This window comes from Chionomys nivalis, chromosome 13 (genome assembly GCF_950005125.1).
Source record: "Chionomys nivalis chromosome 13, mChiNiv1.1, whole genome shotgun sequence".
Lineage (NCBI taxonomy): Eukaryota > Metazoa > Chordata > Mammalia > Rodentia > Cricetidae > Chionomys > Chionomys nivalis.
This window is the reverse complement of record NC_080098.1, coordinates 9,048,454-9,074,562: the sequence shown is the minus strand read 5'-3', so window position 1 is coordinate 9,074,562 and position 26,109 is coordinate 9,048,454. Positions and strand designations below refer to the sequence as shown.

At 39.0% G+C, this 26,109-nt stretch overlaps 1 protein-coding gene and 1 non-coding gene across 2 annotated transcripts in view; both read right to left on the bottom strand.

The window, feature by feature from the left end:
* Mastl (microtubule associated serine/threonine kinase like) overlaps window positions 1-26,109 on the bottom strand; it is a 48,080-nt gene that overhangs the window by 13,976 nt on the left and 7,995 nt on the right. Inside the window, exons 3-9 of the mRNA XM_057788097.1 lie at window positions 25,077-25,216; window positions 24,389-24,477; window positions 19,380-19,486; window positions 18,636-18,780; window positions 15,674-15,846; window positions 11,978-13,090; window positions 10,810-10,948 (exon numbers count right to left, since the gene is read on the bottom strand). Coding sequence (XP_057644080.1) covers window positions 10,810-10,948; window positions 11,978-13,090; window positions 15,674-15,846; window positions 18,636-18,780; window positions 19,380-19,486; window positions 24,389-24,477; window positions 25,077-25,216 — 1,906 coding nt within the window. The remainder of the gene's footprint in view (window positions 1-10,809; window positions 10,949-11,977; window positions 13,091-15,673; window positions 15,847-18,635; window positions 18,781-19,379; window positions 19,487-24,388; window positions 24,478-25,076; window positions 25,217-26,109) is intronic.
* Window positions 3,299-3,371, bottom strand: Trnak-cuu (transfer RNA lysine (anticodon CUU)). Its single transcript has one exon. It is a non-coding gene; the product is annotated as a tRNA-Lys (tRNA).

Genomic DNA, 26,109 nt, shown 5'->3' with positions numbered 1-26,109 from the left:
TTCTAGAAAAATTATCTTTTTCCAGTGTGCCAACTATTATTAGCGACAGGGACAGAAATAAGAGGTTAGGTCCCTTGGAACTGGAGTTACAGAGTTGTGAGCTGCCATGTGGGTGCTGAGAATTGAACCTGAGTCCTCTTAAAGAGCACTACTGGTGATCAATTTCCCCCAGCCTATTTAAGGAATTTTTAATAAGTTTTAAAGGTTAACTATGGTAAAATTAAAGAGTATATGTATATAGTAAGTATGTTTTTATTGTTTGTAAACTTGCTCATGTTCACTTCACCCTTCTAGCTTTGTCTTTATTCCTTTTCTATTTTGAAAAAAACTTTTAGTATAAAATACATTTTATTGTAGAAAAATCTGTCCTTAATATGAGATAAAGGTAGTACATCTCAGGCAGACTTCACTGCTGTTTGGATTCTTAGAAAGGCTCTTAACACGTTTTTCTTGGTCTTTGAGTCTGAGAGTTAAAGAATGTCTCATTTCCACAAGAGCTGGCTAAAATAATAACTGACATTAAGACAAATGTCTTAATTTTGTTTTAGCAAAATACACAGGAGGGGAAAATACTGTCTGACATCTTTCTGTGTTATCCCTGAAGTTGTGATTTCAGACGGAAAAGGGAGGAGCTAACAAATGGTTACTTTTTTTCTGGAGGAAACAATGAATAGACTACTGCAAGCAGAGAAAGTGGGAGAGCATCAGAAGTCAGAACAGGTAGATCAGGTAGTCGGGAAGCGATGAGAGCACAAGAGCAATTCAGTAAAATGGGGCAGGCAGCACACAGATCGAACTACACAGCTCTACAAGGGGCAAGGAAAGCAGAGGCCTTATCCAAAAGGTGAGCCAGAAAATGCTGAAGAGAATGGCAGTCCTATCCAGAGCAGCCCACAGATCCTTCAGTGCAGTTAAGGTTCATGAGACATGGACTCTAGTGCAATTAATGAGATAGCAGAGAAGCCTATTTTCTATTGTGTAGGACTGAGTTGCACAGGGGCCATACATCAGGAAACAATCGTAAGTCAGGGATCCTAGAGTCAACCTGCCCTAGCCTTAGGGCTAAGAGACAGCTGGGGGAGGCAAAGTGGACGGGGTGAGCTGGATGACACATAAGTCAGGGATCCTGGAGTCAACCCGCCATGGCCACAGGACTAAGAGACAGTGTAGAACTCTAAAATAACTTTGAGGCCCCTCAGCCTTAGTGTTTTCCCCCTTCCCCTGGTAACCAGGAATCTAACAATTACCCACACACATACTGAAATGTTAGAAACTTTCCATCTCCCTGAGTCTTTGTGAATGTTCTCCAGACAGAACTCAGTTGTTAAAATTGGGGCAAGATAACCCTTAAGATGTTGACTCAGTTCCTGATGTTTTGACTCAGTCCCTGGAAAGGGGTCAAACTAACCCTCAAATGTTTCCTCTTACCTCACCTGATCTGGCAGCTGCCCTCCATCCCTGGCTCGGACCAATTATTGTTAGCAGCCCTTTGAATAAGCCCATCCCAATAGTTGGAAAAGAACCCCGAGTTTCCCCTCCCCCTTGTTTCTATGGCTTTTTGCTTTAAAAGTAGCCTGCACCAGGTATTCGGGGTCTTTCTGGCTTCTCAAATGCTGAAAGAACCTGTCACAACAGAATTAATTAAATCCTCATGCTTTTACATCAACTGCGGTGTGAGAGTGTCTTCTTGGGGCAACTCCTCCTAGGTAATTGGGCTCTAGGGTCCAACAACAGTTGTGGGTGGGGTGGGCAGGACGACACAAAGAACAGCTCAGGCGGCAGTCAACTCACATGAGTCAGTGAGGTGGGGCTGGAGCAGACTCCTTCACCTGTAGCCTTGGAGCCTGATGCCAAGTCTAGGTCAGAAGGAAATCAGTTTAACACTTTTCTATTTGCTCCTGCATTACTTATTTATTTTGCTTTGTGTGTGTGCTGTATGCATATGTGTAGTAATATTTTGTTTATGTTTTAACCAATAAAGCTTGTCTAAAGATCAGAGTACAGACATAGCCACACTAGTCAGTCATAGAGGCCAGGGAGTGGTGGCATACTCCTTTAATTCTAGGACTCAGGAGACAGAGGCAGAGCGATCTGTTAGTTCAAGATCACCCTGGGCTACACAAGATTGAATCTGTCTAAAAAAGAAACAGAGCTGAAACAAAGGTAATCCCAGCATTTGGGATCACACACCTTTAATCCCAGCACTAGGGAGGTGGAGAGAGAAATATAAGGTGGAAGGAGACAGGAGTTCAGAGCAGTCTGAGGTTTGGTGGAGACAGTTGCAGTCTGAGGATGAAGTCTGAGAAGACAGTCTGAAGACAGGATTGCCCCTTTGGCCTAAGCATTGGTAGAGGTAAAAGAATGCTCTAGTGGCTGTCCTTTCTACTTCTCTGATCTTCAGCATTAACCCCTATATCTGACTCTGGGTTGTTTTTTTTTTATTATTTTTTTATTTTTTCAAGACAGGGTTTCTCTGTGGCTTTTGAGCCTGTCCTGGAACTAGCTCGTGTAGACCAGGCTGGGCTCGAATTCACAGAGATCCGCCTGCCTCTGCCTCCCGAGGGCTGGGATTAAAGGCGTGTGCCACCATCGCCCAGCCTGACTCTGGGTTTTTATTATTAAGACCAACTAGAATTCGTGCTACATGTGGTGCCCAACTATTGCAGTATGAATTCATGAAAAAGCTATTTGCCTGTGACTTTGAGACCACTGGCATAGGCCGGAGCTACATGTAGTCAGAGTCCTGCCCTACCCACTAGGTTTTCCTTTCTTCTCTCCTGGTAGGCTTTGGACCTCCTTCTTAGGCTGTTGCCAAGCTAGGTAGCTGCCTTAAAATCCAGCCAGGCTTCTGCTGTTCTATGCAGCAGCCATCAGCCTCACATCTTCAACAGCATTCTAGTGGAGGAAGGTCATTGGTTACAAATAAAGAAACTGCTTGGCCCTCATAGGTTAGAACATAGGTGGGTGGAGTAAACAGAACAGAACATAGGTGGGTGGAGTAAACAGAACAGAATGCTGGGAGGAAGAGGAAGTGAGCTCAGATGCACGGCAGCTCCTCTGAGAGACAGACGCCATGCTCTCCTCTCCAGAGCAGGCGCGATGAAGCTCCAACCCAGGATGGACGTAGGCTAGAATCTTCCCGGTAAGCGCACCTTGGGGTGCTACACACATGAATAGAAATGGGCCAGGCAGTGTTTAAATGAATAGAGTTTGTGTGTTGTTATTTTGGGGCATAAGCTAGCCAGGACCAGGAGCTGGGGCAGCAGAAACGCAGCCAGCAGCTCCCACTACAGAATGGCGCCCAACGTGGGGCTTGAACCCACGACCCTGAGATTAAGAGTCTCATGCTCTACCGACTGAGCTAGCCGGGCAGCCATGAGCCGGGCTGTGGGAAGAGGCCCGCAGCTCCCCACTACAGCATTCCTAGAAACAATGGTTTTTCTAATATAATCCAAATAGTACGCTCCTCCCTTCTGGATTATGCAAACATTAGACTAATAAATACAGATCAACAAGGGACAGTAAATGTAACACTTTAGTGTTGGGGAAACTCTTTAAGGGGCCCCTTGCAGGTCCCTATGCTAAATTCTGTCAGTCATTTCCTTTCATCACAGAGGAAACTCCTTCTCAGAGCAATTAAAAAACCTAATGCCTATTGTAAGAAGCCATAGTACTCTGGATGATAGAACAGCTGTAGAAGAGAGAACAAAAAATTCAGGAAAAAGCTTAAAGCCACTATTTTGGCAAGCATTTATAAATGAACAAAAAACAAAATTAAAAATATGAATAAATGACATCATTAATGGTCTGGTAGACACAAATGTGGATGTAATAATAATTTTATCAGAATCTTGACATCTAAATTGGCCTCTTCAGGAGGTAAATGTTTAGCTTTTAGGGATTGCAATCTTAGGTAAAACAGAGCACAAGATTCGGGTCAGGAGGACAGAGAGGTAAATTAAAGTCATATGTGGCTAATATGGCAATGAATGTGTGGGGACGTGATTTTTTACAGCAAGAGAACACTCAGATTAACATTACCCAAATCTGAGAAACAACCATATATTTACATATATTTCTGGGAAAAATATTGGAAGGTATTGTAAAGAACAGTCACCAATCATTCAGGTTGTATATCACCAGGGCATAACAGCTGCTGATCTTCCAAAGGCACCAAGAGCCCTACCTCCAAAATGGCTGACAGACAAACCTGTATGAGTTGTACAATGGCCTTTAACAAAAGAGAAAATGCAGGCTTTAGAACAGCTTGTACAGGAGTAACTAGATGTTCACCATATTGAAGAATCAACCAGCCCTTGGAATTCTCCTGTATTTGTTGTTAAAAATAAATCTGGAAAATGGAGAATGGTAACAGATTTAAGAGCTGTTAATGAGGTGGTTCAGTGAATGGCCTCTCTACAGTCTGGCACTCCTTTGTCTTCCCTATTGCCTAGAAGATGGCCTCTTACAGTTATTGATTTAAAAAGATTGTTTCTTCACAAGAAAAGGACAGAGAAAAATCTGCCTTAACAGTACCTACTTATAATAATTCTCCACCTACTAGAAGATATCAGTGGAGGGTCCTTCCACAGGAAATGCTCATAGCTCCACCTGTGCCAATATTTTGTAAGTCAGTCATTAAAAATAATCCATAAACAATATCGTAAATCTGTAATTTACCATTACATGGGTGACATTTTGTTATCTGACTCAAGGACAGATATACTTTAGAAAGGATGTTTGAAGAAGTAAATAAAGTTTTGCCTTGTTGGGCATTACAAATTACAGAGAGGGCATTACAAAATACAGAGAGGAAATTCTATCAATTACTTAGGTTATAAAATAGGTTTATTGAAAATTAGAACACAAAAAGCACAAATTAGGAGAGATTGATTGCAGACACTTAATGACTTTCAAGGATTGCTAGGAGACATTTCCAGTCTACTGTTGGGATAACACCCAATTTAATAATTTGTTCAAACAAAACCTTAGATTGTGACAAAGACTTAAATAGTCCCACAGAATTAATAGCTGAAGCTGAGAAAGAATTGACTTTGATTAAAGAGATTTAAATAAAGTAGAACAAAGCCTTTATAATTCTGTCCAAAAGTCAGAACTATATGCTATTCTCATGGTACTAAGGGATTTTAAAGAAACTCTCAATATATTTACTGATTTGCAATATGCAAATAGAGTTGTTTTACATATTCAAACTGCTGAATTTATACCAGATGAAACAGAATTGACTTCATATTCATCCAGGTGCAAGACATAATCAGGAAAAGGCTTCATCCCATATACATTACACACATCTGATCCCTTATGGGTCTGCCAGGCCCTCTAGCACAAAGTAATACAGAACTTGACTGATTATTGAATGGAAATGTGCTGAAGGCCTCAGAATTTCACAAAAAAACATCCCGTCAATAGCAAAGGATGAAAGAAAGAGTTTCTATTACATGGCAACAAGCTAAGGAGATTATAAGGAGATGTCTTACTTGTTCTTTATATAACCAAAGACTGCTACCTACAGGGAGTAACCCAAAGGGTACTCAAAGGAATGAAATTTGGCAGATAGCTATATTTCACTTTGTAGAATTTGAAAAATTAAAATATGTACACCACACCATTGATACCTATTCAAGTTTGTCATGGGCAACTGCATTGAGCTTAGAAAAGGCTCATTTGCTAGAAGTTATGGCCATATGGTTATACCTGCACAAATAAAGACAGGCAATGGTCCAGCATACATCTGTAAGAAAATGAAACAGTTTTGCTTATTATAATATAAAGCATATTACAGGTATTCCAAATAATCCTACAGGTCAGGTCAGGCAGTTATGGAAAGATCAAATTGAATTATAAGGGACATCTCAAACAAACAGAAAGGGATTGATAATACCCCCAGAAATAGATTGTATAATGCTTTATTGACCTTGAATTTTCTTAATGCTAATGAGAAAGGAACAATGGCAGCAGAGAGACATTGGATAATAGGAAAATCTTCTGAATTAAATCAGTGTATTTCAAGGATGTGTTGACCTGAGAATAGAAACCAGGAGATGTGCTATGCTGGGGAAGGATTTTGCTCTTGTTTCTGTAGGAGAAGAAAAACTATGGATATCACCAAAATTAGTAAAGATTAGGTTTGAAAAGAGAAACCTCTTGAGAAAGAAACAAGAACTCATTTACAGAGGTGAAAATCATACAGGTGGTAAGAAAAAAGTTGAGATGCCTTGGACATCTAGATGACTAAAGAAGAAAAGACAGCTATCTAGAAAGGATCACCAAGCAAAGAGAAATTTGACTTGTGGTACCATATCCTCTGAAGGGTAAAATTTCATTACCTCAACACACACACACACACACACACACACACACACACACACACACACACTTTTCAGTATAATAATAAGCCTAAATCACTTAAAAATCATTGGAGTTGGACAATGGCTATCCTTCTCTAGATCCAAGCATGTTATAAGAAAAATTCAGCATTTCTGTCTCATATCAGGATCCATCTGGTATGGGACAGAAAGAAGAAAGAATTTAGGCAAAATTTTACTTCTTCTCATACCTATTTTTGTCTCTATAGTATCTTTTTTTTTGAATATATGTCTACATGAATAATGTTTGAGTTTTCCACAATGAACAATAAATTTTCCTGCAGTAATCTTTGAAGTTTCTAGGAAGAAGATGGGGCCCAACAACAACCATTCCACCTAGTAGATAATGATGTCATAAAGCTGATATTACCACTTTAAGATTGGTTTTCGGTTACAGGCTGCTCAAGATGATTCCAACTTGGTTAGCTGAGATGGTGCACCTTTTTGTAATGATCTGGCTAGAACTTCAAATTAGAACTTCAGAAAAACCCTACTGACTACTCAGAGACTATTTGCAATTATACCAGACAGTAATCTTGAAACTTAGCCATCATTTTAGTTTTTACAGGATTCCATAGAAATAAATCGCCCCCATGACAGTTGGAAGTAATTCTAGAAGACAAAGTACCCTCTCCCAACAAAGTTTGTACTCTGGGTTAGGAGATCTATAAGGTATTAGGGGTGATTATAAGTAGTCTACGGTTTGGGATTGGGGGTGAAAATTAAGTAGGCTCAGTGATCTCTTTTCAAAAAGAAAAAAGGGAGACTGGATGGGATAATAGGTAATAAAAATAGGGAGAAATATAACACTTGTGAACTATTATTTATAGACAGTTTACATTGTTATAAATTCTTGTATAATGATACAAATTCAATTATATTTGTTATATTCAATATGGCCCTATTTCTGTTTATAATATTTGTTCAACTGTGCAAAGTTATTTTGTCATATTGTATGCATACTGTTTCTATCTCTGCTTAAGATATTTTCTATCATATTTCACTATACATTTCTACCTCTGATCAAGATACTTATTTTTTTTTTTGTTTTTCGAGACAGGGTTTCTCTGTGGCTTTGGAGCCTGTCCTGGAACTAGCTCTGTAGATCAGGCTGGTCTCGAACTCACAGAGATCCGCCTGCCTCTGCCTCCCGAGTGCTGGGATTAAAGGCGTGCGCCACCATCGCCCAGCTTCAAGATACTTATTATATATTGTTTACATTTTGAGGTCATTTTCCTAATTTTCTGCACAGTTGTTTATTTTAATATGAAATCTTAGTCTTTAAACTATATAGGTATTAAGAATTATAGGAGCTTTTTTTCTTATTGGCAAAACTGGCCTTTGGTCAAAGAACTGCCCCTGCCTCCACCACTGATGAAATGAGCAGTGTCCAGACAGGACAAGCAGGATACAAACAAAAAGACTGTCAAACCTTATCAAGACAGGATAAGACAATTTTTCAATTTTTTCCTGCCTCTGAAAATGGTCTGTCAGTTACTCTAGGCCTTAGCCAAAGTTGGTTGTCCCAACATTGCAAATGAGACTTTGGGTGATTGTCCAGATAGCAGGTTGTCTCTATTATTGCACCTTTTGGAAGTTGTTTGATTGCACTTCCTGTTTACTTAAGTAATATTATTTCTCTTCTCAGGTCTTTGGTCAGTTATATTCACTTTCCTCCCAAGCCAAGCCATTTCTAATACAAGACTTAGACTCCTTAGGATGGATAACTAGTGAAACATTTAGCATATGCTTCTTGCTTGATATTGTTTATGCTGGTTGTGATTCTAATTTTTATACTTGATATTTGTTCTTATTGTATATAGCTTTGTATTGGGTTTGTAACTCTCTTATTTAGACAGATATTTAGAAACAGTTTAACCTGTCTTTCTTGAGTTCTGCAAGGTACCTGGAATTCAGGGTATTTGTCTATGCTTATCTTGCAGTTCCTATTATATAAATCCAGAGGATAAAAGAGTTGTACAACTCTTAACTGTTTTAGTTGCTTTTTTCATTGCTGTGACCATAAAATGAGGTTAAATTCTGCAGCCTGAACAGAAGTTTAGGGCTAACTTTATAGTCACAAGCACTTTAGCACAGAGTAAGGTGGGCTTTTCTGCATCAGTGAGACTGCAAAGGCAAAACCACTGGAGGTGCAGATGTGGCCCAGTGGTCAAGCTCTTCCTTAGGGAACATTTAAGGACTTTTTCTTTCTTTTTTAAAAAAAAATCATCAACCCCAAAGTGAACAAACATAAAAGCTATGGCTACATGCTCTACAGTGTTTACTCCCCTACACCCAGAGAGGTTTCTTTGAAATGTATATGTTGTGAAAAATGCATATTTGTGTGTATATGGGAGTATGTACACATGTGGTCATGTCAAAGGTTCATGTAAAATGTCTTCTTATATGCCTAAGTTTTTGAAATAGGGTCTCTGGCTAAACCTGCAACTCACTGCTCTGTTAAGTCCTCAGGCCAGCATGACCCCAAATCCTCCTGTCTGTCAGGCTAAGATTATAGGCACTGGCCACCATACCCCCTTCCTCACTTCATGGCTCATTTTTATGTGGATTACTTGTGGGATCTGAACTCGGGTCCTTATGCTTGTGTGCCCAACACTGCACTAACTGAGCCATCTATCTCCTCAGCCCACGTTATTTCTTCTTTCCATTTGACCACTTTAAATGCTATATGGCAAAGAGATGTCATGCATTCCCTTACATAAATAGCAAAGACATGTATTTATTTAAACATTTACTTGACAGGTATAGTGACACATGCCGGTAATCCCAGGACTTAGGAGGGAAGTTTGAGGCCAGGCTGGTCTACACAGTAGGACTGAAGGAACACTAGCTCACTAGAGCATGTGGTTCTGGCAGGCCTTGCTACAACTATTGAGGAGTCCAGGAATAGAATATAGAAATAAAGGGTCCAGTCCAGGAACATAGAAATATAAAGTTGTAAGCACAAACACATTTTGGAAGAAAAAAAAATAAAGCTGGTAGCCACTGTTAACCTTTAACAACACTTTTTGCCTTAAAAGCAGACATCCTGGCAGCCACTGTGTACAGAGGTAAACCTTTTAACAATTATCTCCTGCTTTCCAGCTTCCCAGCTAGGCAGGTACTGGGGACAAAGGTTAGCTTCTAACTGTTGCCTCTATGGGACCCTCTGCTTGCATTCCCTTAATTTTTAACTCTCCCCTATGTGACTCTACTCTCTGCCTTGCATTCTCTCAGGGACAGTGAGAAGTGGCTGTGTCAGTTACAGGCTTCCACAGACACACTAAGTTAACATTCTACATCCTGTAACCAAAAGCTGTAAAACTTAAAATATAATGTGACTTTAAGTCTGACCTCAAGTTTGTAAAAACTCTTTGACCCACACCTGGTACTTGATTTTATTGTAAGAGGAGGCTCAAAATCAGCCCCCACTGCCACAGCTACAGAAGCCCAGTCTCTGGCTGTGGTCATAGCTATAGCTGATAAGTTTTGTGTGCCTCATAGAGTTTTCCCCCCTGGTTTAATAGACTTGGGTGACCTGTGCTCCCATCAGTGCATGCCCCTGGACCCATCAGGTCTATTCCCTTATTTGACTACTTCTTTCTCTTGAGGCTAACTACCAAAGCCCAGCAATCAGAAGCCCCCTTTGGGTCACCTAATTAACACGCCCAATTAAAATTAAACAGCTCATCCTAACACGGAGTTTCCCGTTTCCCCTTTACCTTTATAACCGCCATCTGTCCGTGTGCCGCGTCTCTCTCCTCTCTATCCAGAGGCGTCCTTTGTCCCTCCAGGATAAATATCCCCACCGCCTCTCCTTGGTCCCCTTCTCCCTCATCTTCCAGCTCCTTTACCACCCCATCATAGTTTAACACATGTCTCCTCTTTTTCTCGCCCCCAACCTTTTTTTTTTTTTTTTTTTTTTTTTTTTGGTTTTTCGAGACAGGGTTTCTCTGCAGCTTTGAAGCCTGTCCTAGAACTAGCTCTGTAGACCTTACAGATCTGCGTGCCGCAACCTCCTAAGTGCTGGGATTAAAGGCATGCGCCACCACTGCCCGGTCCCCTTTTCTCTTCTTAAGAATGATACCTGCAAGATCACTTGCTGCTGTTTTCAGAGTCAGAAAGTAGCCACTTTAACTTTTCTTTCCTGCTTAATAAATGATCTATCCGTGCAATCAGGTTTGGGTGTGGCTTGTGCAGGAGTCCCCTTCAAAGATCCTGTCTTCAACCAGCAACAAAAGTAAACAAATAAAACACATGCCACAGTATGGATGTTAGAGGACAATTTCTGGGAGAAGAGGAACCATGTGAGTTCTAGGGATTGAACACAGATCATCAAAGAAATTTAAAACAATTTCACATAAAAGGGTAATGCAGCCATTAGTAAAAATTCGAAACCTAAGACACACAATCTACACCTTACCATGGGCTGTACCCAGTAAGAGCTCGGGTGCCAGGTAATCTGGAGTTCCCAGAATTCGTCCACCATCCACTGGGGCTGCCCCTCTTCTCACACTCTTTGGAGTTCTGTATGATGTTCCTAGCTTGACTTGATTTGGAGTCTGCTAATTCAAGAAGAGTTCAAGATACAACAAATATTAATTTCTTTTAGATGAACAAAAGCATTGAAGCAACAACAAAAAGCCTCTAGGTATAAATGACACATTCAAAACCTTGATTATGGATTTGAAAATAGACTCATTGGTTGCAATTATGAAAAGGTCCATACATAATAAAATTCAATAGCTCAGATAACATCAATCATTTCAATAAGATGACTTTAAAAGAAAAAACATTTAAAAATACCCAAGAACAAAATTTTCTTTTCTTTTGAGATAGTTTTACTATATAGCCCATACTGATTTCAAACCTACGATCCCACTGCCTTAGCTTTTAAGAGTTAAGATTATGGGATTATAGCAAGGTATGCTGTCTAAGAAAAATATCTTGACAGTCTGGATTGATACAAAGACTAAGAAAAGCCATGGCTGACAAACGATTGAATTATTAAGACAACCTGTAAGAGCTGTCTCACACAAGTGTCAGTCACCTCTTGTACTAAGTCATACTTAAAAGGCTTTAAGGTAATTGCTGCTTAACAACAACCTGTTAAAAGAAGTATGAGGGGCTTTTATCCCTTACAGGGAGATGGAAAATAGGGTCTGAGGTTAAGTGACATCTAAGCCCTTAAAGGAAAACATAAATCTTATAACCTAAATTTGGAGCTTAATCTTTTTATAATGACTCTTTAAGGGAATAAAAGAAATAGAATTTTTGGCTTATACAAGTATAGAGAATAAAGACAAATAATCGAAATATATATGTTGGAGGATAAGATAGATTTCAATTTCATATTTCAAAGTACTTGTTAAGATCAGTGAAAATATGTATTTTCTTAGAAAAGCATAGTTATTCAACTGTTATGATTAATACACATTACTATCAGCTTTAAATTTATATGTGAAAAATCTCCAGCAATCCATTGGAGATCAAAATTGTATAATTCATAGCATATAACCTAGCAGAGAGGCAAGAATGTGTTTGAGGTTGTTACTCTAACATCCAAGCAGTGCTAGCAAACTGTAATATACCTGATGTGACACACAGGACCTTCCTCTCTGAGTCGGGGTCACAGCCATGGGATAGGAGCCACTGTAGTTACAGGAAATGTCCATAGTGTCTAAAGAAGCTATGCTCATCTTGGATGGTTCTGAATTACTGGATGCATTAATATGGCTGTTAAAGCTTCGAAAAGCTACAACATTTGTTTTACAGGTTAGCGGTTTTAATGCCTGTAAAGAGGGAGCTAACATTTGGCTATTATCTTGGATAGAAGTATGACAATCATCTTTTGGCAAGGAGTTTTCTTGGCAGTTTGATAATACAAGTGGATCTTCGATATTTGATTCTTCAAAACAGCATTCTTTGTTGCTTTTATCAGGTTCTGAGGTCTGAATTTCAAGTGAACTTTCCATCATGGAAATTTCAGGAAAAGATGAATCTGAATCCACAGTTTTCGGAGCTCTCCCCTCAACAGGACACGCAGAATGAGAACTCAGGCAGTCCTTCTTAGTAGTCATCTCATAGTCTTCATCTAGCTCAGACATAAGGTTTTTTGCTATTATTGGTATATGTAATTCTTCAGGGGTTTGTTTGTCAGTAAAATAGGTGACAATGTTCTCCTTATTAGCACAGTCATTTTGCTGACTTCTGTCTACTGACAGCCTAAGATCCTGAACTTCAGTAGTTAGGCCCGTAGTTTGATTTGCATAGCAACCTACCATTCCCTTGCTATGCTTACACTCTATACAGTTTTTTTTACTTTGTATAATTTCCCGACAAGGACTAGAGTCAACCAATTGGAAATTTCTTTTAAAATTTCTTTTACCAAGGTGTTCTTCAGACATACCACTAGAATTTCTAGCCCACTGATCAGACTGAAGGAAACCAGGCTGTCTCATATCAATGGTCATGTTCTCATTATTTACATTCAGTTCTCTCCCTTCCCAAGAGACTTCCTCAGAGAAGCATTTTCTAGGGAGGTTCATGTGGTGGCTTCTCGTGGCAGGGATGGCACCGCTGTCATGAATGGGAGAAAGCGCTAATTCAAGATCTGTTTTTGTCTCAATGGCATTTATAGATTTTGTATGAGGCATTTCCACTGCATTCCAGCTCATTGTACAGTCCGATGACTTGGTACTTTCCTAAGAGAAGGAAAATGCTACTTTTAGTTATGGACCTTAGATTCTTTAAAAGCTTCTATTTTATGACCACTTATATGAGATCAGTAATCTAATGAACTAGAATGCTACCTTTCTTGTTTTTAAATGAGACAGAAGAATTGTAATAAGAGAATTAAAAACAATTATAGCATAAGCTTACTATACTACATTACTTATAATTACATTGTTTCAAATGAAACACTGGTCAAAATTTAAATAAATTATGTACTAATACTTATTTTGATACCATATTACATAGTAAATAAGAAAAATTAATAGAATATATGTAGGTAAATTTAAGGTAGGGCTACATTATAAATAGAGTACATTATCTGTTTTGCAGTAGAGGTATGGTGATTCTGTTTAAAACAACACAAAATGCAAGAGTTTAAAATCTAGTTCACTGAAAAATTAGAGGGCAAACATAGCTATTGTAAACATGTATCTCTACATAAACAATAAAATAAAAACAGAAATACCTAGGAACTAAAATCCATTGTTGGAGATATAACTCAGTGGTAGAGTACTTTCTAACAAACAAAAATAAATAAACTAATAAAAGAAAATCATCAAGAAGATCAATTGACACTGCATCAAAACAAACGCTTTTCTTTCTTTTCTCTTTTTGAGATAGTTTCATGTATCTCAGGCTTTACTTATACTAACTGTGTAGCAAGAAGATAAGCCTGGAATTACAGGTATGGTCACCAGGCCCAGATGCTGGGGATTAATCCCAGAGTGTTGTGCCTGCTAGGCACGCATGGTACCAACTGAGGTATGTCCCTCTGAGGTAGAAGCCTTTCTTGAAGCTTTTCTTGAAGACCGAATTGAAATATCTGAGGACACGTGTGTCAGAACTTAGTACCGACACCGGTACGTGGTGACTAGGATTGTTTTAAAGGACACTTTCATAGCATGAATCTTCAGCAATCTCTAGTACTGCCTTTTCTTTTTTTGTTAACCTCTTGGTATTACTGGGGACTGAAGCTAGAATCATATGAAACAAGTACTCTACCACAAAGATACAGCCCACCCTTAACAGTGTGTATTTTTATGCATAAACACCCCACCCTTAACAGTGTGTGTTTTTATGTATAAACATCAAACTTTAATAACTACCATTAATTTACGTAGTAGTGAGGAATACTTAGTTCTAAGTAAAAAGAAGATTTCTGAATTACAATTCACTGGTTTTCTGGTATAGAAATGGATGAACCTAGGGATCAGCATAGTATTACACTCATATGATCATAACTGTCTACTACATATGATCGCCTATATTCTCATCATTGCATTCTTCAGTACAGAACTAAGTGGGGGAAGGGGAGCTATGCACAGACAGAGTGCACATTATGATCTCTAGAATACGAAAGGGATTAAATGAGAGTTCTATAACATATAGTATCTATAGCACAGTTGAAAAAGAAAAAAGATCAGGAGATCTTGCCTTATCTATGTTTGATTTTGCTCTAAAAACATAAATCTCCAACAATGAGGAAGGTCATATTTCTGAAAATAAGCAAATATAACCTAAATTACTTTACTAAATGAAAGACTTATTTTCATTTTTATCAACCTTCTTTGGAGGAGAACTTAACTATAATTTTCTATCTAAGTTCCTATCACCTTTTGTATTTATTAGCACTAATAATTTTATAGAAAAAGCAAAAACAAATTAAGTAAAATAATTTAAAGTACATCCATCCATTTGGATAACAACTGCCCTGGAATATATACTTTTAAGGACATATTACTATAAACTTTATGGTCTAAAAGTTATTTCTAAAGAGTTTCCATTCCATTTAATGAGAAATTGGTGGGAAACAGTACAGGAGATATTATGAGCTTTAAAACTATGTAGGTAAACAAAAACAAACAATTATTCCCATCTTTATTATAGAAGGAAATTAAAAAGTCTGCCAGGAAGCCAAACTTTTTTTTTTTTTTTTTTTTTTGGTTTTTCGAGACAGGGTTTCTCTGTGGCTTTGGAGCCTGTCCTGGAACTAGCTCTGTAGACCAGGCTGGTCTCGAACTCACAGAGATCAGCCTGCCTCTGCCTCCCGAGTGCTGGGATTAAAGGCGTGCGCCACCACCGCCCGGCGCCAAACATTTTCTATTGGTTTACTTAATACTCACTCATCATACTTTAAGCAAGACTCATATCATAACTGAATAAGAAATGAAATAAAGATATTAAAAGAATTTGACAGAATGTCCAGAAAAATAAAGAGCTTTTATAATACTGCAACTGGCCGGGCGGTGGTGGCGCACGCCTTTAATCCCAGCACTTGGGAGGCAGAGGCAGGCGGATCTCTGTGAGTTCGAGACCAGCCTGGTCTACAAGAGCTAGTTCCAGGACAGGCTCCAAAACCACAGAGAAACCCTGTCTCGAAAAACCAAAAATAATAATAATAATAATAATAATAATAATAATAATAATAATACTGCAACTGTGCCCATATGACAATGCCACTTCCTCATGGGTTTTACACGGATAGGCATGGTGCGGCTATCACCGGTTTCACCTGTACCACCAGCTTGGGCTTCCACAGACGCCCTCCTCACCTGGCAGTCTCTTTCCCACTTGGGACTGCTGTGGCACTCTGACTCCACACCGGACACGAAGGTCTGGGACTGACTGCTAGTGTCCGATATACCCAGCCTTTTCCTGCACTGGAGCAGATTGGAGGTCAGACATTTCACAGGGGCTTCTGGATTGGATGCAAGTCTTTCAAGGCCTTGGGGGGAAAAATACTTGTTTATTTTCACAGCTATTAGTTCTTTATGAAACTTGACTCTTTCCAGGTAACTGCATATTACATTACATATGATAACTATTGTAAACATTATCTAGTCCCCAAGGATGGTAGTGTGCCTGATATGATTCTTATTACGTTCAGATTCATGAATTATTTCACATGTAGGCAAAGCTCCAACAGTTATAATAAAAGAAAATCCATTTACATTTGTAAAATAAAAGCCAGGAGAAGGAAATTTAAATATAACTAGAAGGAAATTTATTTTGAGTTATATGATTTATTTTATTTTATTTATTTTTTATTTTTTTTATTTTTTTTGGTTTTTCGAGACAGGGTTTCTCTGTGGTTTTGGAGCCTGTCCTGGAACTAGCTCTGTAGACCAGGCTGGTCTCGAACTCACAGAGATCCGCCTGCCTCTGCCTCCCAAGTACTGGAATTAAAGGCATGCGCCACCACCGCCCGGCGATTTATTTTAGAGTTATAAATAAAGGACAATTTACTGGAGTGCATTATTGAAATATGCTATAAACTTAGAATGTTACCAGATTTACCCAGATCAATTTATGTTTAATTAAAACTGTAGCAGTAATGGAGATGTTGAAATTTATGATGCTCATCAGTGTGAATTACACAAAGCCATAGGCATTTGCTTTATTTATTTATTTATTTATTTTATTTATTTATTGCAGTGCTCAGGATTGTACCCAAGGCAGTGTATATATTTAACAAACATTCTACCGATGAGCTTCACACTTATACCTCCATTGGGAATTTTGTTACATGATGGAAAACTGCTTGCCTGCCAGTGTGCACTGCAATAAGGCAGTACCTAGAGTATACTTGCCCCTTCATCCTACATAAATATGGTTAGAAATGCCTACTCCTTAGCTTTGTGTGCGTGTTCATTCGAGTTGGAGGCAGAGAGTCTGGGCAGGCACCATGTATCATCATCATCATCATCTTCATATGTAGTTTCTGATTTTTTTTTTTTTTTTTTTTTTTTGGTTTTTCAAGACATGGTTTCTCTGTGTAGCTTTGGAGTCTGTCATGGAACTTACTCTGTAGACCAGGCTGGCCTCAAACTCACAGAGATCTGCCTGTCTCTGCCTCCTGAGTACTAGGATTAAAGGTGTGCACCACCACCACCTGGCATATTTTTTGAATTTTAGTTTATTTTTAGTTTATATGTATAGGTGTTTTGTTTGCACGTGTGTCTGTACATCATGTGCATGCCTATAGTACCCACTGAGGTCAGAAAGCGTGTTAAGATATCCTAGAACTGGACTTACAGACGGTTGTGAGCTGCCATGTGGGGGCTGGGAATTGAAGCCAGATCCTCTGGAAAAGCAGCCAGTGCCGTAACTGCTGAGTCATCTCTCCATGTTTTTTAAAGATAAGATCTCTCACAGGCTAAAAGTTACTCAAGCAGGATAGGTTGGCTGACCAGTCAGCCCAAGGAATCCCTGTCTCCGTAATTCTGGGATTATAAAAGCACCATCATGCCCTTTTCAAGTGGTTTTGCATACAGAATAAAGGTCCTCACTTTACTTTCAATTAAACACAAGACAATTGTGCTTCTACTAAATTACGTAGACATCTGAAGATTTTATATGTCTGTAAAAATGCGTATTGTGGTAACCTGAATGAGAATGACCGACATTGGCTCATGTTTGGTCAGCTGGTCCCCAGCTAATAGAAGTGTTCGGAAGGATTAGTTGTAGCCTTAAAGAAGAAGGTGTGTCACAGTGACAGACTGAGGTTTCAAGCTGAGACAAGGTGTTCTCAGCTTCTTGCTTGTAAAGATGTGACCACACAACTATTGTTCAAGTCACTATGTACCAGCTCTGCCATCAACATCTCTAACCTCTAGAACTGGAAGCCCAATAAACCCTTAAACATTTTTGTCAAATTGCCTTGACCATGGTGTTTTATCACAGCAAAAGAAAAGTGACTAAACACACACACACACACACACACACACACACACACACACACGACATTAACACAATCTTTATGTTACAATTTTACAATTAGGAAGGGAATTTCCAAGCCCATCTAATCCAACTTAATTTTTCATACACAAATCCTCTAGGTGGATCAAGTTGGCCTTGAACTCAGAGATCCACCTGTTTTTGGTGTTGCTATTAAAGGTGTGTGCCACTATACCCAGCATTTTCTCTTAAATGCAAAAATACACTTACTTTGAAACACGTTGTGGAGACACATACCTGTAACTTTAGTACTCAGGAGGCTGAGGCAAGAACACTGAAATTTAAAGGCCAACCTGGGTTCAACATTAGCATGGACAACATATTAAGAACTTGTCTCAAAACACCAACAAAACAAAATAAAAAGAAGCAAGCAAACAAACAAAAACGCCAAAGCAATGAACAACAACCAAACTCAGCCTCTGTTTTGAGTTTTAAATTTAAACTATCTCAGAATCTTTTGGAAATAAATTTATAAAGACAGACACTGCAGCTACTTTATCTTTTTCATATACAATTTTCATAAGTCAAAGTTTAGTGACATTTACTCAACCATCATTCCTAAATTATAGGTAATTAAATATGATTATTAGCAACACAGTTTATTCTGTGGGATTTATAAAATCCACTGTGATCATCATTTAAGGAATAATATAGGAGTGCCACAGACTGTCTGACTATTGGCATTTTTAAGTTATTAAATTGCTAGTAGGAATTTAAAATTTTGAGATGTTTTTTAAAGTACACACTTGGTGGAAAAAAATAGTCTTTTATACTTACATGGCTTTAGCAGCCTGCTAGAATGAGAAGGCTCCTTCTGGTCTATGGACATAGGGCAAATTAATTCTTGAGAAAGTTGTGCTTCAGACTTAGGGGCTGAAAACACGGTTGCAGAGTCTTGATCTTTTTCTCCAATTGGTGTGAACTACGAAAAAGCAGAATTATTTGGGGCCAGTGAGATAGTCGTGGGTAAAGGCACCTCCCACCTGAGGACTTGACTTCAATCCCTGGGTCTCCCATGTGGTGGAAGGAGAGAACTGACTTCTATAAGTTATCCTCTGCTTCCATTTGTGCACTGTGGTGCACACACCCACACCCTCATGTGATAAAAATGTTCTAAAAAGAAAAATAGTAAAAGCAAAAATTAAAAACAAAAACTAAGGCCGGGCGGTGGTGGCGCACGCCTTTAATCCCAGCACTCGGGAGGCAGAGGCAGGCGGATCTCTGTGAGTTCGAGACCAGCCTGGTCTACAAGAGCTAGTTCCAGGACAGGCTCCAAAACCACAGAGAAACCCTGTCTCGAAAAACCAAAAACCAAAAACAAAAACAAAAAACAAAAAAAACAAATACTAAGAGATTCATTTTCAGATGAATACAGAAAATAGATGTCCTACCACCTGGTACACAAACTGCCAAAAGGAAGGCCCCTCACGTTTGATATATACATCTATTTTATTTTTATCTGAAAGCAGGTTAACACTTTAAGTGGTAATGATGAAAAGGTTTTCCTTATTAAGTACTTACAAATCCCAAAGAACTGATGAGAGATAAGACTTGTCCTGGGGTTCGTGAGTAATCCTGCTTAGGCTTAGCCATGGATGGTGTTGTAAGAATATCCATCATATTGATATCTATGCAAAGAAAAATATATGAATATAGTTAAAACCATTGCTATCATTGACTATATCAGTAATTATATGTTCTGAACCCTTACCTCTCTCTGTTTTTTGAGACAGGGTTTCTCTGTGTGAAGCTCTGGCTGTCCTGGAACTCACAGAGCTCCGCCTGCCTCTGCCTCTTGAGTGCTGGTGGCATGCACTACCACCACAGGTCCTTTGTCTCTCTATGTTATTAACTTTACCTACAAAACTGGCTAGTGTAGGATACATATATGCAGAGAACGTTCTGAACTGCAGAGGCAACATTTATAACTAATTAATTAGTTGAAATCATTAAAAATTGAGAGGTTGAGATATGGCTCAGTGGTAGAGTGTCTTGTCCAGCAGAACATGCATAAGGCCCTGGGTTCTAGCCTCAGGATGGGAAAAACATTTTCTACAACAGTCTTATAGAATAGATATAAAACAGCAAAATAACTCAGAACACTATCAGCTTTTTAAGAAACAGTCATTGGGAGGCAGAAGCAGGTGGATCTCTGTGAGTTCGAGACCAGCCTGGTCTACAAGAGCTAGTTCCAGGACAGGCTCCAAAACCACAGAGAAACCCTGTCTCGAAAAACCAAAAAAAAAAAAAAAAAAGAAACACTTAGTCACTAATTATCAGTTATTTCAATACAAGCAATTGGCTAGTCACCAAAACAAAACCTCATTGTTGAGAGCAGCACACTCTCTCACTGTGTGATATAGAGAAGTTGCAATGAAAGTGAGGTAGGAGTTCCTTCCCTGCTGGCTGGTCCTCACAGAACCAGAGGGTGCAAGGGGGCCGCTGGGGGGTGGGTGGGTGGAAATCCCTGCTGGCTGCCCTCACAGAACCAGAGGGTGCAAAGGGGCCTCTGAGGGTGAATCCCTGCTGGCTGCCCTCACAGAACCAGCAGGGCCAGGGGGCTGCTGGGGTGGGGGGAATTATCAATTCCAGGCTTACCCAGCAGTAGATGCTATATACAATAATACAATACTGCTGTCAGACTAGGCCAGGCAGGCCCATTGGTGCAATAGTGGCACCATATGTTAAAGGGTAACTTACCATTCTCTGAGTGGATTTCAGGCCTGCTCTGAGGGACAGAATCCTTGTCTGATACTTTAAACTCAATCAAAAGTCCATGTTTGGAAATGTCATAGACCTTTGGGAGGGAAGTTCCTCTGCTCTAATTCTGACACATGGATCTGATGTACCTATCAAATTGCCTTCAAAATAATTATGTTTATATCCATAGATCACTGCTGCTGTCATTTCTGGCTAGAGAAGTTTATCTTTGTAGTGGGTTCAGTAATTACAGATGCTCATAGCTGTCAAAGTGATGAGAACAAGTGACTACTGAATGCCCAGCATGAAGAGGCCATTTCTGGCACATATCCTACCTCCAGGTGCAGGGAACATCACAGACAGGACGGGAAGCACTGCTAGAGCTGGAGAGTGGGGTATGGATGATGTGGGAGGTTGACTTACAGGAATGACTGAATATTCTTGAGTTCAAACCAACTGTGATCACCTGAACAAGAACTGCACAAGATGGGCCTACCCACATCACGACGGGTAGGGAAGGGTAATAAGGTCTTCCCTTCCCAAGGATCCGTGTGCAGTTATTGGTTTCCAGGGGAGGAGAGACATTTCCTTCAGGGATGTAGCCACAGGGAAAGTCTCACACTCCTTCAAACAACCCTACTGTAACTAACTGGGCTTTTAAGAGAACACAAAAGATATGAAAACATTATAGAGGGACTAATTGGGACAAGGAAGGTAATCAGCGGAAGTGGGATAACAGGGTAAAGGGCGTGTGTGAATACGATCAAACACATTATAAGCATGTATGAAAAACATCAGTGTTATATGGAAGACCTAAAAGTTATAAGCTCTAAAAATAGACAAGATATAAATAAAGTATTGGGGTATTTATTTGTTATAAATAAAGTATTGGGGGGGAAGAAAATAAGGAGTTAATTCAATTATGGTTCCTTTATATTAACTCATATGTTAAGCTTAGGTCAAGAGAAAAACTGATCTACTTTATTAGAATGTTTCAATATATAGTATTTGTGGTGGTTTGAATATGTATTTCATATATTAGAATGCTTAGACACCAGGGAGTGGCACTGTTTGAAATGATTAGAAGGATTAGGAGGTATGGTCTTGTTGGAGTAGATCTTGCCTTGTTTAAGGAAGCATGCCACTTCAGAGTGAGTACTGAAGTTTCAAAAGGCCATGCCAGGCCCAGTCTCTGTCTCTCTCTCTCTCTCTACCTGCAGATCAGGATGTAAGGCTCTCAATTACTTATCTAGTGCTTACCAATGTACAGCCATGCTCCATGCCATGATGACAATGGACTAGCCCCCTGAAATTGTAAGCAAGCCCCCAATTAAATGCTCATTTTACAAGAGTTGACTTGATTGTGGTGTCTCTCATAGCAATAGAACAATAACTAAGGTAATACTTTAAAATAAATTCAACATTGGGACTGGAGAGAGGGCTCAGAGGTTAAGAATACTGGCTGCTCTTCTGGAGGTCCTGAGTTCAATTCTCAGCAACCACCTGGTGGCTCACAACCATCTGTAATGAGATCTGGCGCCCTCTTCTGGCACGCCAGTGTACATGAAGGCAGAACACTACATACATAGTAAACTTTAAAAAATCATAAAGAAGTCTGCTCTCTATATAAGCCCTGTTCTATACTTAAGTAATTGTAGACCTGTATGTATGTTCAAATGCTTACAATTTCAGAATTTACAAATTTAGATCCAATTTTACATTACTCTTCATTTACTAAACAAACCTTTTTGAAAAAGCTGGGTGTAGTAGCACATGCCTGTATCCCAGTGCTCAGGAGGCAGAGGCAGAATTCTCACATGTTCAAGTCTGTCTGGTCTGTACAGTAAATCACAGTCTAGCCAGGGCTACAGAACAAGAACATGCCTCAAAAATCCAAAAGCAAGAGCCAGTGAGATGGCTCAGTGGGGTAAGGTGTTCACTTCCCTAGCTTGGTGCCCTGAGTTTGATCCTTGGAATCTAAGTAAAGGTAGGACAAAACAAAGTTGTCTTCTGGCCTCTGGCACTTGCCTCCACCCCATATTATGCACATATACACAATGAAAAAAATGCAAAAGCAAAATAAAAAAAAATCTACCTTTTCAGCCAGTCCTTTAGTGTGTGTATCTGTGTTGCTGGAGGGCAAACCTAGGTCTTCACATAGACTCTAGGCAAGCACTGCCTCAGAGTCACGTTAGCACTCTGTGTACAGTTTGCTTGCTTCCTTCCTTTAGGTTACACACATGGGACTGGATTTCACCACAGCATCTTCATACATTGTGTTCTATACTTAGTTCTTCTTCCTTCCCCTCCCCAGGATCACTTTCACATCTTCCCACATTCTCTCTCTTCCTCATCTACACTCCTTTTTAAAAAGATTGATTTTTATTTATGTGTACATGGGTGTCTGAGTGCATGCAAGCCAAATGTATGTGTGTGCATGTGGAGGCCAGAAGACAGTGTCAGATCCCATGGAGCTGGATTACAAGCTGCTGTGAGCCACCTGATGCCAACGCTTGGAACCGAACTCTAGTTTTCTGCAGCAAGTGCTCTTACCTGCTAAGAGATCTTGTCAGCCCCTCTTCTATATTTCTTTTTTTTTTTTTTTTTTTTGGTTTTTCGAGACAGGGTTTCTCTGTGGTTTTGGAGCCTGTCCTGGAACTAGCTCTTGTAGACCAGGCTGGTCTCGAACTCACAGAGATCCGCCTGCCTCTGCCTCCCAAGTGCTGGGATTAAAGGCGTGCGCCACCACCGCCCGGCTTCTATATTTCTTAATAGAGAATCCACTCTACTTGCAAGATCTTTCCATAAGTCTATGATGAACTTAAGTAAAGTCTTGCTTCAATTAATTATACAATGGTACTGCAAATCATTTTAGTCTCTTAAGTTTTGTTCTCTACACTCACTGCTATAGAATAAATTCTAAAATGTAAGACCAAGAGGCTAGGAATGTAGTTTAGTGTCAGAATGCTTGCTTAGTGTACAAGAGACCTGAGTTTACTCTCTAGGATTAAGAACTCAACGCATCAAAACCAGATACAGTGGCATCTGTCTATAATCCCAGCACTTGTGAGCTGCAGGCCCGAGTTGATGGTTATTTGTGGCTACATGACAACGTTAAGATCAACGTAGGCTGTATAAACCCGGTTTTACTGATTGTACCCTCTTCTAAAAAACTCCACACAAAATCAGAGAGAATTAAAATCTTCTGCTTTCTTAAAACATAGACAATTTTTCTTTTGAAAGCACTAAGCTTTCAAAAAAATACATACTATAAATGTAAATAATCTCTTTAGAAAAACAGTGTTCTTTTGTGTAGTTTTGTTTATGGACCAGTATTTCTTTGTAGTATTAATAGTGTAAATTTGTTATTTCTTATATTAGAATTTTAGAAATTACTCAGAACAGAACTTATTTCCATATATATGAATGAATTGCATCTACCAAGGTCATGGTGGTGGCAGGATGTATTAGCATAAGTATTTTAGTAATCAACTCTGGATCATATTCTGTTTCAGCAAGGAGAAAGAGAACAGCAGCTGTCAGTTCCTCTTTCAAGATCTATGAAGTTTTAAGGACTTTTGAAAATCCAAGAATGGTTATGTTCTTTCTTATCTTTTTTCTTCTTTTTTTTTGGTGCTAGGATTGGATTCAGTTAGCAAACATTCTGCCACAGACCCCAAGGCCCCTTCTGACGGGGAAAACACTATGACACACTCATTTCAGCCTGTCTCAGAGTACCCACCACGTTTTGTCTGATGTAAATTAACAAAAAAAGTTAAGTTAATGAAATAGAATGTCTGAAGTTGGCACTTACCTGCCATTATTCTTACCTCTATTCAGAGTAACTTTGGAAAGGCCAAAATCTGTCAGCTTAATATGACCCTCGTTGGAAATAAGCAGATTGTCTGGTTTCAAGTCCCTGACATACAAAAGACAAACAGACACAAAAAGTAGTCTTAATGCTAAAGTATCAGATGGGAGGGGGTTGGGGAATTGCAAGAGGAAATGCAATTATTTTCTTTAAAATAGAAGTCCTCATGAGTGGCTCAGTAAAGTCTAGAAAACAGTCCTCAAAACCATCTATTACATATTGGAATCTACAAAACAATTATATGATTCAATACTAGATTCTGTTTGGCATTCTATTTAGATGTCTTATCCAGCACCAATTCAAATGTATATTCACCCCTTTAAAGCAAGGTGTGGTTAAGTTTTAACACAGCAGAGCTATTAAGTATTTCTCTGAGCAGAGAAGGGCATGCACATCAGCTGAGACCACAGACCATCGCTTCTGTATGGGCGTGGAAAGAGATTAATAAGCTTCATATTAAACTGTTTATGTTCAAAGCGACATTTAACAAAACATAGGGTGATTACACAAGAGCCAGTGTACTTTCTACATGCACATTACAACTGAGCTGTAGGTAAACTAGAAATACCAGCAAGTAGTTTCTGTATATATTAAAGATTCAAACACAATACATTTTAAGTAACAATGTACAGAAAAGTCAGTCTTACCTATGGATGATTCCATGTCTATGCAGATAGTCTAAAGCCAACGCAACTTCAGAAATATATTTTATAGCCATCTCTTCATCAAAATAACCATATATATGTAGGAGAGACTTGACATCTCCACCAATAAGATATTCCATTATCTATCAAAAAATTCAAAAATAATATACTTGAATGTATAGTGTTTGGAGATTACACTTTTATTTTTTAGAGGAGTTACACAATAAAACGTATTTTTTTGTTATCACTCATTGCTTTCAACTTATTTTTCTGCCTCAGTTTTCCAAGTACTGGGATGATAGGCATGCACCATCAATCCTGGCTTCTCATATTATTTTTCTGGTTAAAAACTGAACTGGTCAGTTTGAACAAAAACCAGAGTTACATGAAAGTTCAAAGACTATTATTAGAATTCTATTTTGCTAGCATCTCAGTGCACACATTTTTATAATTGGGCCAGGTTTGGTTTCTCCTCCACATACATATTTTAACATTAATATTATATATTGTGCTGGCTAGTTTTTATGTCAACTTGACACAAGCTGGAGTCATCTGAGAGGAGTGATCTCATCTGAGAAAATGCTTCCATAAGACTGGGCTGTAGGCAAGCCTGTAGGGCATTTTCTTAATTAGCGATTGATGTAGCAGGACCCTGTTCATTGTGGACGGTGCTGAATGCTATAAGAAAGCAGGCTGAACAAGCCCATGAGGACAAAGCAGGAAGCAGCACTCCTTTATGGCCTCTGTATCAGCTCCTGTTTCCAGACTCCGGCTTCCCTCAATGGACTGTGGCTTAGGACATATAAACCAAAAAAACCCTCTTTCCTCTCCAAGCTGCTTTTGGTTATGGTGTTTCATTACAGCACTAGAAACCCTAAGACATATATTAATATCTGCACTCTAATAAATTAATAGTTATTTTATATGGATGTAATTTTGTCTAGATTAAGCTTTTAAATTTAAATATTACAATTACCGCAGCAAGCTTGGTATTAGTATGTAATTTTATTTTATTTCTTTTGTGGGGGGGGATCTT